Consider the following 13,056-nt stretch of genomic DNA (forward strand, 5'->3'; position numbering starts at 1 on the left):
AAAGACTCTAAGCTGGAAACTCACAGCTAAGTCACTCCCAAATTCGTAACCCAGGGTAACTATGACATAGTGAATGTTCACTGTTTCGAGGCATTAAGTTTTGGAATAATTTATTATGCAATAGTAAATAACTGCTATACTACCTATGGGATAAATGTCTACCAGGAATAATGACTTCAGATAAAAATATAAATCTTTATGACAATATTCCCAAACAGTATACCAAAGAATAAATAGCCTCTTAACCTGTGGTATCAGTGATACAATTAGAAAGCACAGTGAGGACACAGATCATATTTATCAAGGTTTCCCCCATACACATCCTCAGTATTAAGTATGGAGGCCTAATACAGTAACAATTCAATAATATTTGTTGAATGGATGGACCCCTTTCTGAGGATGGCTCTGAAGCAGATTTTCTTACAGTATAATAGATTTTACAGCCCTGAGTTTCTTAGCAAAAGACAAGACTAGGCATGACAAATGGAGTTAGAATACAATTCCTTAAAACCCTCTACATTCAATATTTTTGGGTTTCTTTTTTTTTAACCCTTCTTATTAAAAAATACAACTACAAGTACAGAAACTGACACACAAAAATATCTATAGCTTAGTGAATTACTAAAAGACAAACACCCTCAAAAGAACCTCCCAGGTCAAAAAATAGAACTTTGTCAGCTATCCCAAGAGCCCCTCCAAACAGAGCATGTGTGCAGACATAGTTTCCTTACATCCCATATCTAAGCAAGGAAAGTACCAGACTATCTATGCTTAGAAAAGAGAGAGGAGATTAAAAGAGAATCAGATCCAAGGGGTGATCTCGTCATGGCCAGAATCTCATGAGCAGCCAGAATCTCATGAGCAGAGTTCCTGGCTGCCAACTGTAAAACCTGTGGGTGAGAAGCAAGAGCTGTGTGACAGGATCATGAATGGGAAGCCCCTTAATGTCAATCTATTGTCTTTTCTTCCTTAAAATTTTAATACATAGCATAAAAGAGGCAAGGATGGAATTCCTGAATGAGATGTAATGGTGGTAGCAGGTCCAGACCTCACATTGTAAATCAGACAGCACTCTTGCTTTGTAGACTTTAATTTTAGGGAGCTTTATGCCACATTATTCACTAAAATTAAACTGCCTTGAACTGTTGTGTTATTGTCTAATAATGAAACAGCTGATAGTGTGCTAAGAAGGTAAATAAGTTGAATTTCAGGTATAAATTTTTTTTTTACTGAGATTATGGATTGCCTGAATGTTCTAGCATAAAATCTCAGCTCTGTGCCTGTTAATCCTCTGCATATAGGATTATGACAAATTTCCTAAAAGAGATCAACTGTCAACTAAACAGTAGAGTATTGTAATCATTCAAAATGACTGAAAAACTGAAAAAGAATAGCCTCATGTTGATTTCCAATTTTTTTTGCAACATCAGTTATGGAACCTAGAAAAGACTGAATCATTCTGAAATTACTGTGGGAACTTGCTTAACTATATTCAGGGTGGAAAACAGATGTTACGCAGCCTTAACAGGGCTCGTAAGTCTTGCTCTTTAATGACGTAATTGTTTAGAGGTACTAATAAAGTTTCCTGGACAGGCTATAATAGATTTCAAATGAAACAAGGCTAGATGACTCTACCAGTCTACAAAGCAGGACACGTGACCACAGGATATGCAAGACTGAAGCAGGTTCCATTCACAGCCAAGTGATTTGCTGAAGTAACTTTTTAGAGAGGGGTAGAGGTGGAATGTATTCGCCCCAAAAAGTTCCTGTCAAAAACAGAAGTATTTTCATAATTCTACTATATCAGAGGCTAGAGAGACCTATGTTGATCTACAAACGTGTAACAATAAAGTTCCTCCCCTTTGTGCCAAGAAACAGGCCTGTTCTACCACTAGCTTGCATGACAATCTCTCATGGTGGAAAGAGCCTGGGTTTTCAAGTGAGACAAACCTGAATGGAAACCCTGTGCTCTGCCACATACAGATAAGGTAACCTGCATAACCCAGTTAACTTCTCTCAGCTTTTATATCAAATTATTTGTTGGTAGGGGAAAAAAAGTCAAAGTGCTATAATTGATTTTTATATATTGATCCTGTATCTTGCAACATGACAAAATTCATGTATTAGTTCTAGAAACATTTTTGTAGATTCCTTAGGTTTTTCTACATAATAATCATATCCTCTGTGCATAAAAACAGTTGCTTCTTCCTTTCTACTCTGTGTGCCTTTTATTCCTTTTTATTGCCTTATTGCACTGGCTAGAAACTCCAGTAATGAACAGTATTGGTGAAAGTAAACATCCTTGCCTTGCTATTAACCTTAGAGGAAAAACAGTGGTCTTTTCCACCATTAAGTATAACATTAACTATAGACTTTTCAGAGGTACAAGTTACCAGGTGAGGAAGTCCCTTTTTAGTCCTGGGTTTTTATTTAGAGATTTTTAATCAGGAACAGATGTTTGGTTCTGCCAAATGTTCTTTCTGTGCCTAGTAAGATGATCATACAGTCTTTCTTTTTTTTCTTGGTAATATGGTGAATCATATTGTTGGTTTTTTAAACATGCAGCCTATCTTGCACCCCTGGGATAAACTCCACTTGGTCATGATATATGTTACCTTTTTTTATATATTACTGTATTGAATTTCAATACAATATAAAATTTTATTTTGAATTTTGCATCTATATTCATGAAAGACATTCATTTGTATTTTTCTTTTCTTGTAATATCTTTGTTTGATAATGATAATGATCAGGTAATGATATCCTCACAAAATCTCTTTTTTCCAATTTTCCAAAAGAATGTGTAGAATTCTTGTATTATTTTTCCTTAAATAATCGATGAACCTTACCAGTGAAGGCATCATGTGCCTATAGTTTCCTTTACAGGAAGGTATTTAACCATTTAACTATGACAGACATAAGACTATTCCAGTTAGCCATTTCTTCTTGAATGTGTTTTGGTAAACACTGAAAATTTTTTAAAATACAAGAACACATAAGCCAACACGTCACTGCCCATCAGAGTGATGATGACATGTTACCACACCATGTAGCCTCTAGAAAACTTCACTACTCAATCTTGAGGTAAATAAATTCTTAATTTTATTTTGAACATAGTTTTTACTTCATGGACCCTCTAAAATGGTCTTGGTGACACCAGGAGTCCGGGGACCACACTTTTGCTGAGTACTAGGCTATGCAATAGAGGCTAAGAATACCATCACCATCAATATTCCAGGATTTTATGTTAAAGACTATTTTCATGAAGTAGCCACAAACTGAACAGATACTCAAAGCAGTATAGACTACTTTTCCAGAGTTAGCACAAAGTTTGAAAAACCTAAATTATTGTCCATCCTGCTTCAAGGGAGCCAAAGCATTTTATAAGCACCCTTGGAACAAAGAATGACACCAACATTGTTTCTGGGGGTCACCCATTTCAACAATATGGTCATCATGTAAAAAAAAAAAAAAGCTGTGGTAAATAGATTCAAGAAAGGAATGGGATCTTCAGAAAAATAGTAGAAAGAGGGCAAATATCACTGTGACATTATTTTGTAATGAAACTAAGATCAAAATATAAATGTGCTGTTAAAATTTGTTTTAAAATATTTTATAAAAGAAAAAAACAAAATCCCTCTCCACCAGTTCTGTATTAGATGCCATCCTAATCAAGGGCTAAAGTTTCCTTTTGCTACTCCAAGTCTTGGTGGTGCGTTTATAAAGAAAAAAAGGAGACTGGAACATTGTCTAACAGTGAACACAACACCCAGCTCAGCAAAAAAGGACAAAACTGAAAACCCCCAAGGATACTTAAGAGATTGCTGTGTCTCAGGATAAGGGAGGCAAGGGCAGCCAGGGTTCTAGAAGACAAGGTATGAGCCAGAACAGTACTTCTCAAAATATCTACGATAAAGGAGACACTACTGTTTGTTTTTTTTTTCTAATCCTTCACAGATTGATGGCTTCATAAGATACATTAAAAATGGGTTATTATAAAGAGAAAAAAATTTAAACATCAAAACGCAAACCCAATATTTTTATCATTACAGTCAACAGACATATGATTATTCTGTCAAATTGCTTTAAATGCTTCTAAAGACTATCAATTCTGTACTTATTTCTTCATGAGTTAAAACATACACTTTGGATAGGACTGACTAGAAGGTTCTGACTATACCGTTTCCTCTCCTCCACTTTCTCAGGTTGATCATTGAGTTAGGTGAGTAAGCACACCACCTGCTGCTGCTAAGTCACTTCAGTTGTGTCCGACTCTGTGCGACCCCAGAGACGACAGCCCACCAGGCTCCCCCGTCGCTGGGATTCTCCAGGCAAGAACACTGGAGTGGGTAAGCACACCGCCTACATGTATGAAAACTTCATCGAGTCTGAAACATGAGCCTTAATATTCAGTTCTACATTCCTTGAACCCTGCCTACCTGCCTCATTTCCCTCTTCCTTCTCCCCATTTTATATACTGTTTCTTGGCAGATTTCTCTTCCTGAATACAATCCCAATCATAGTACTACTTAAAACAGTCACTAAACTCCATGGTTGAATATTTAAGACTCTATCTATATCATTCCCTTGCTTCCCTGGTGGCTCAGAGGTTAAAACGTCTGCCTGCAATGTGGGAGACCTGGGTTTGATCCCTGGGTCGGGAAGATCCCCTGGAGGAGGAAATGGCAACCCACTCCAGTATTCTTGCCTGGAGAAGCCCATGGACGGAGGAGCCTGGTGGGCTACAGTCCACAGTGTCGCAAAGAGTCGGACACGACTGAGCAACTTCACTTTCACTTCTTTCACTTTCTATATCATTATGCATGTTTAAAAATGCCTTTCCTTTCTTATTTCTCACTAGTCTGTACACATGTTCTGTCATTTAAGCAAACTAAACTGTTCCACTATTCTCCAAATATTCTTTCCTTGCCACCTAAAACCATGCTCATACTTTATCAAAACAAGTCTTCTAGGCCCATCTCAAATATCACCTCCTTTATAAAGGTCTTTTCTACCTAGATGTAATCTCTCACCAATCCACTAAAGAACTTTGTACTTCTCTTATGGTACTTAATTTATTATGACTTGCATTACTATTGTCTATGCAATCATCCTACACACCAAACTAGATTTTTCTTTTATTTGAATTGCACGTCCGCTGATTGATGAAAACACATTAACAGTAACAGATGACAGTGATAAACTGACACCACCCCTGTCAAGTGCCAGGCAGTAACTTTATGATGTGAGTAGGGGAAATGCCACCATTGAGAAAGCAGCTCCAAAAAAACAAAGGGTCAACCTGTAATGATCGTATCTTATAATTCTTGTTACCCTCACTGAACTATCTGGTTTCAATCCACACTTTCCTTTCTGAATTACAGGTGGCAATACTTCCCCCATAAACGAACTGGGGGGAAAAAAAGGAATCAATATTACGGGATTCATCTATACTCTGCCTTAAAAAACCAACTACATAAAACAGGATTAGTAAAATAAGGAGGTTTAATTTTTCTTCACAAGCTCAATAAATACTAATTAATGGTGATGATCAGAGTTCTAATGAACATTGCCCTGATCAATCCTATCTGAAGCTTTGTGCATATTTCTGGGCACCACAGTTTAAGAGAGATGCCAGCAATCTGGAATACCTACTGAAGACAAGTACAAGGATAGAGAAGGATTTAAAGACTTATGACATATAAGCACAAAGGACAAAAGATGCCTAGCCTACAAAAGAACAGAATCTCTGGCTGTTTGAATATAACTGCTTCTGCTATAAAGTGAAAAACTGCATTCCTTTAAAAAAACTGCATTCTGATAAATCACACATTAAAAATAAGAGGCTTATGAGAAAACTATGGCAAGTCTAGACTTTACCTTACAGTTGCCTGTACAACTCTGTAACTATAGCATTAACAAAAACCAAAGTATATCCAGTGAAACTACTAATATACCTAAAATGACATGCTATAGTTGTAATAAACAAAGAACTATTATACTAAGTATAGGACTTTTAAAAAGCTGAAGATAACTTAATGAAAGGGGTGACAAGGAAAGCCTGAAACAGCTGAGTTACAGGAAAGCGTAGAGGGACATCATCATTAGAAGTTACAGCGGAGAAGCAGGTTTTGGACAAAATGTAATGATGCCAGAGAGAAAGAGCTCTGGCTTATTGTCTTATGTTTGTTTCTTTTCCACAAAGATGGGAAGAAGCTATGCAGTAAATACTTAAAAACAGAATGTACAGCAAAACTGAGCCAAGTGGAAGGAATGAAGTGAATGGACATTGTGTGCCACAAGAACCCTTCACAGCTTGCTAAATTTATCTGCACTAGTGAACTTTCATTCAGCTGTTATTTGGTGGTCAACCTATTAACTATAAACCATGGCAATTTTTGCCTTATACTGATATACTTCCACTATTTATCAATCATGTATGAACTAATTCATGATACTAAAGCATTGTATGTAATAGAATACACTCTACTTGAAGAACTAACAAGATATATGGGGACAAGGCAACAAAGCTAGTCAACTAATAGTGATCTGAGACACAGCTCCACTATAAAATTATAATTTAGAGGAAAAAACAAAAGCGTACCATAAAAAAATAAGAGCAAAAGAAAACAGTAAAATAAAACAAAACCAAAAGGAGAAATTTCACAGAAGCTGCCTGTGACTATTCTTCATTTTCTGTAGGGAAAAATACTATGTTCAGATTACCATAAATTATATACAAAAATTTGGGGCAAGTGAAAATTTGGGTTTTGTATTCTAGATGGTGGGAAAATAAGGACAGAAGAAAAAAGAAGCAGTAACTATAACTCTATCTTAATTTCAATGAAGTGCTTACTTTCTTCCTAGAACACAATAAGTTCAATACTTTGAAATATAAATTAATGACTAAATAAAATCAAAACCATTTCTATTCTGCACTTACTCCAAGCTCAGAAGTGTATTAGGTACTACCATCTTCATCATCTCACTGATATTCCCAACAACCCAATATGGTATGCAATAGCCTGACCACATTTTAACAGTTAGGGGAACTAAGACTTGGAAGAGAACTTAGTAAATTATATGCTGCTAACAGACTGTTTAAATATAAGAAAGAAGGTGCAATAAAGGAAGGAAGAAAATAAGGAAGGAAAGGAAGAGAGGAAGAAGAAAAGAGGGAGGGAGACTACAACCAAGCTCAAGGTACTAGTTAAATAAAAACAAACAGACCACAGTATTAAAAAACAACTTGAACTCTGTGAACCAAATCTTTTTTTTCTCATCTTTCTACGATGATACTGTGAAACAATATTTCTCCCACTTTCCATCCTACAATTTAGGAAAGAGGACTGGCAAACAACTGCCCACAGTCTAAAGCCAATCTAATGTCTGGTTTCTTGTAAATAAAGTTTTATTGGGACCCAGACATAATCATTCATTTAGCTACTGTCATAGCTGCTTTCACGCTGTGACAACAGAGTTAAGTAGTGGTGATGGAGACCACATGGCCTGCAAGCCTAAAATTTTACTATCGTGCCCTCTAGTGCAGACATCTAGAGCCCCTGATCTAGAGTATGCTTTTCTCTAAGCCCGGATTCTCTACAGAAGGGAGGTGGGACAAGGACAATGAACTAAAAGCAGTCATTTGTCTCCTACTTAATGAAGGAATAAAGGGAAATATCCTGCAGGCTATTTCTAGACCATCTCACTACTTTCCACATGATTAAGTCTCAAATGCAAATTTGGCTCAATTTTAGCAATGATAAATCAGAATTATTACTGGAATAAACAGCACCCTACTTTTATGGCACTTTCTTCCAGGTACACATTCCTGCTTTTATAAAGGTATGCCTACTCCTATTTGATTAGACAGAAACTCTTTCCTTTCAGATAAGATGAAGGTTTCCTGGGAATTTTTTATGGTCTTTCAAGCACCAGACAACTGTTTTAAGACCAGATTTCACAGGAGTGAATTAAAGCAGTCTTTATTTATAAAAGCTGCTTATTAAGTGTGACTTTATTGGATCCAAAAAATTTCATAAACTAAAAAGTTTCAAACTTTGAAGCATCTTCTAATGAATGGTTCAGAGAAAAAAATTTTATAAGGATAAAATTTATTTTCACTAAATAAAAATTCATTGAATTTATATTCATTTACCAGGGTCAGTGGGTTTTTTAATATTTGGTATCTTATGCTTTCTGAGAAACAACTACAATCAATATATTACATATCACCCTAACAAGCTTGCTATATTTTTAAAAAGAAACTATTTGGAGGAAGTTATCAGTTTCCTTCCTAGCAAATATGTAAAATTAAATGGACTTTCAAACAATTCTGCATAATAAAGGACAAAGCAAGTATTCATCCAAAGGAAAAAAAAATCCAGGGAGATTAATCAGCCTAATCCTTTTTCTGGCTGCACAGAATGCAAAAGCCTCCCCTCTTCCTAAGGGAAGGTAAGAAGAGTGAGGAATTTTAAAACTGCAAATTTACTAACATTCAGTCTTCCGATGACAAGTCACAAAATGTGACTATCATACACAAACTTTTTAAATGATCATGCTATCATCTCTTTCCCCCTACTATATAAAAGAATGATAGCATCCCACTCTTACCACCTTTATTCAACACAGTACTGGAAGTCCTAGCCATAGCAATCAGCTAAGAAAAAGAAATAAAAGGAATCCAAATTGGGAAGAAGTAAAATTGTCACTGTTTGCAGATGACATGATAATATATGTAGAAAATCCCAAAGATTCCAGAAAAAGACTACTAGAGCTCATCAATGAATTCACTAAAGATGCAGAACACAAAATTCATATACAGAAATCCATTGCATATCTACACACTAACAAAGAACTACCAGAAAAAGAAATCAAGAAAACAATTGCATTTATAATCACATCCATAAAAATAAGATAACTCGGTATAAACTTACCTAAGGAAGTAAAACACCTTTATTCAGAAAACTATAAGTCACTGATGAAAGACACTGAAGATGACACAACAGATGGAAAGATATAAAATGTTCATACACTGGAAGAATTAATATCATTAATTCTCGATCATACAACACAAGGCAACCTACAGATTCACTACAACCCCCATCAAAATATCAATGGCATTTTCCCACAGAACTAGAACAAAGAATTCTAAAATTTGTATGAAAACACAAAAGACCCCAAGTAGCCAAAAGAATCTTGAGAAAGAGGGACAAAGCTGGAGGGATCACATGCCCTGACTTCAGACTATACTACAAATCTACAGTAATCAAAATAGTATGGTACTGACATAAAAACAGACATATAGATCAATGGAACAGAACAAAGTCCAGAAATAAACCCACATACTTATGGTCAATTAATCTATGACAAAGGAAGCAAGAATATACAATGAAGAAAAGACAGTCTCTTTAATAAACTGTGCTTGGAAAATTGGACTCCTACTGCTGCTGCTAAGTCGCTTCAGTCGTGTCCGACTCTGTGAGACCCCATGGACTGCAGACTACCAGGCTTCTCCGTCCATGGGATTCTCCAGGCAGGAACACTGGAGTGGGTTGCCATTTCCTTCTCCAATGCATGAAAGTGGAAAGTGAAAGTGAAGTCACTCAGTCATGTCTGACTCTTAGCGACCCCATGGACTGCAGCCTAGCAGGCTCCTCCATCCATGGGATTTTCCAGGCAAGAGTACTGGAGTGGGGTGCCATTGCCTTCCCCGGAAAATTGGACGCTACTTGTAAAAGAATGAAACATGAACATTTTCTCACATCATATACAAAAATAAAGGCCTAAATGTAAGCTCTGAAATCATGAAACTCCTACAAGAAAACATAAGCAGAACACTCTTTGACATAAATCACAGCAATACTTTTTGGATCTGTCTCCTAAGGCAAAGAAAACAAAAGGAAAAATAAATCAACAGGACCTAATTCAACTTAAAGCTTATGTACAGCAAAGGAAACCATCGACAAAATGAAAAGGCAATCGACTACACGGGAGAAAATATTTTCAAATGATATAACCAATAAGGGGTTAATATCCAAAATATACAAACAGCTCATATAACCCAATATAAAAAAAAACCCATATAAATAGCTCATACAACTCAATTAAAAAATCAAATAAAAAAGACCTAAATAGAAGGGGCAGAAGATCTAAATAGACATTTCTCCAAAGAACACAAACAGATGGCCAACAGGTACATGACAAGATGCTCAACACTGCTAACTATTAGAGAAATATAAGTCAAAACTAAAATAATATATAACCTCACATCAATCAGAATGGCCATCGTCAAAAAGTCTACAAATAATAAATGCTGGAGAGGGTATGGCGAAAAATGAACCTGCCTATACTGATATTTTTTGTCCTGTTGTTTTACTCTCTTTGCAGGAACTAAAAGATCCAGAAAGATATTAGTGTTGCAAGGTAGGTCTTTTACTTAGAGTAGAAAAAGTACTTCATTGTACTTTGGGAGAGGAAAAAAAAACCACTTTCCAATTTTGCCAAATAGGTTCTACCTTTTTCCTATCTGACTGGCAAGGAAAGTAAGGGCATAACAATCTGAAGATAGAATTCTTAGAACAGAAAATACAGAAATTTGATTTTGAAGAGGGAAAAAAATTACATAGATTATGATCCAAGAAGTGGGTTTTTTTTTTTCATTTGACCTTCAAGAACATGAGCAGAGGCAACACAAAGTTCAAATAAACAGGATAACCATTCAAACTGATAAGGCCCAACAGATCAAAGCAAAGACACTGTAACTATACACTAAGGATTAAAGTGACTATGTGAATAATAATCCTCTCATATACTATTAAATTTTGTTTTAAATGAGCAGAAATAGAGTTTTAACTGGACATATGGAAGTCAGTGAGTCTGTTACGTAAGAGTCTCCAAGGAGACTTTGTTATTCTAATAGAGCACAGTAACTGTTGAAACCAAATTAATTATGCTTGGTAATTACAGGTCTAATATGTATATTTTCCACAACAGAAGTATTGAGAAACTAATATAAATTGCTAACTTTCATTCTCACTTGGATTTCACAACTCTTGGATACAGAGTGGGAAAACAGTCAACTAGAAATAAAAAATGAAAATTTAATGAGGCACAAAAATCCCATGTTTTACTTAGGGGGGAAAAAACTAATAAATCCCATGGGTAGAATGCTAAAAAAAAAAAAAAAAGCCCTAATTTTTCCTATGGTCTACAGTTTATATTCTATCAGACTATACTTTAATTCCAATCACTATCAGGAATAATCTCATGTTATTTATGACTACAATAATACACAGGAATACTTGCACGAGGATTTTGTCTTCTCTCTAGACTGTAAATATGATTAACTCTCTGAATAACATCAAATCTGGAAGGCAGAAATTTTTCTTACATTACAGCAAAGCTATTATCACCACAGGCTAAACGTGGCTGAGGCGATACCCAAAACCACATCCACGATAAACTTAGGCCCCTGTCTCAAGAGTTCCTGTTCAGAACTTGCCATTTCACTGGTCCATTTAGTTTCTTTCACCTGACTTCCCTGGTGGCTCAGTGGTAAAGAATCCACCTGCCAATGCAGGAGACCCAAGTTCGATGCGTGCGTTGGGAAGATCCCCTGGAGAAAGAAATGGCAACCCACCCCAGTATTCTTGCCTGGAGAATCCCATGGACAGAGTACTCCGGTGGGTTACAGTGCATGGGGTCACAGAGAGTCAGATACGACTGAGCTACTAAACAACAACAATCACAGCCTCGTGTGGATTTGGGTTCCACCTCTCCTCTACAAAGCATTTTGCAGACCCCTTCCCAAAGCAGCGGCTCCCAAGCCATCCCCTGCCCTCGCTGTATTTTAAAGTGCCATATACACTGACCTAATTCAGTTACAGATCTCTCTAGGGCAGTCCAACTTTGAAGATGCCTGAGATCAAGTGTTAACATAAATAAAGAGAATGAAATGCCCTGTAACACAAAATAGTTAATATGCAATCCTACTTAAAGACAAAATGAATATTAAGGTAATTTTTAAGAGTCTTTCATCCCCAAAAGATCATTAACTAAAGGCAGTCTTTTTCCCAAGGCTTAATTTGTTTACACTAATTTTATCTTATAAGGAAAGTCCATTTTGAAATTACTTTTTAGGGCTACGATTTTAGCTGTTAGGTAACTAACTCACTGGATCTTCATGCAATAAAACTTTTAATAGAATTCATCATATAAACAAAATGTTGGCAAACTATACAAATATTCAAAGTTAAATAATGACTTAAAAAGCTCAACTGCATTCTCATAGCGATAATCATACATTTTTACCTTGAGCAGGTACGTGGGAATATTGCTGAAATCCACTGGCAACTTCAAAAGGAAACGAGCTGAAAATTCACCAGTCTGCAAGAAATAAAAAAGGTTTAATAATAAGATTAAAATAAAAAATAGATTATGAAGTGACAATTACAGCCAAGGCCACAAGTTCAACCTATTTGAACTGTAGGCATCTTCAATTTGGGTTTCCTAACATCAAGCAAGAAAAGAAAGTTGGAAAAGCAGGGGAGGATCAAAAAGCATTATTAAATTATTAGTTACTAAAAAATACAATTAGAATTTTTAATCTGCATTTTAAGTGTGCACTAGAATTATAATGCAGTAGTACTACCTTTCTGTTTTTTAACAGTATCAAAAGAATACATGAATGTGTGATTTTTTTAAAATCCAAACAATAGGCACAGACCTGCCCATTCGATTCACCTGATTTTACTAAAGCATTCAGACCATTTCACTTATAACCCATGGGCTACTGAAATAAATCACCATCCTTTATACTACATCTGGAAGTAAGAACAAAGGTCAAACTTCTATCCACGTATATAAAGGAGTACATCAGCAGGTACCCCAAATAAGACTCTAAACTCCTGATGATCTGTTAATACCATCATCATCAACTAAAATTTTTCAGCAGTTCTATGAACTAGTCTCTATAGGAAAGATGTACAGAGGTTTTGTGATTTAAAACATTTAACCAAGTTAAATAATAACTTCTATTTTTTTTCTAAAACA

The 13,056-nt window shown here is 35.8% G+C and overlaps 1 protein-coding gene across 2 annotated transcripts in view; it reads right to left on the minus strand.

Annotated features, from left to right (window-relative positions):
- BABAM2 (BRISC and BRCA1 A complex member 2) overlaps nucleotides 1-13,056 on the minus strand; it is a 418,531-nt gene that overhangs the window by 270,974 nt on the left and 134,501 nt on the right. For both annotated transcript variants that reach the window (XM_019970491.2, XM_070798114.1), the window contains exon 5: nucleotides 12,316-12,390. In XM_019970491.2, the coding sequence (XP_019826050.1) occupies nucleotides 12,316-12,390 (75 nt within the window). The remainder of the gene's footprint in view (nucleotides 1-12,315; nucleotides 12,391-13,056) is intronic.

Source organism: Bos indicus, chromosome 11, assembly GCF_029378745.1.
Source record: "Bos indicus isolate NIAB-ARS_2022 breed Sahiwal x Tharparkar chromosome 11, NIAB-ARS_B.indTharparkar_mat_pri_1.0, whole genome shotgun sequence".
Lineage (NCBI taxonomy): Eukaryota > Metazoa > Chordata > Mammalia > Artiodactyla > Bovidae > Bos > Bos indicus.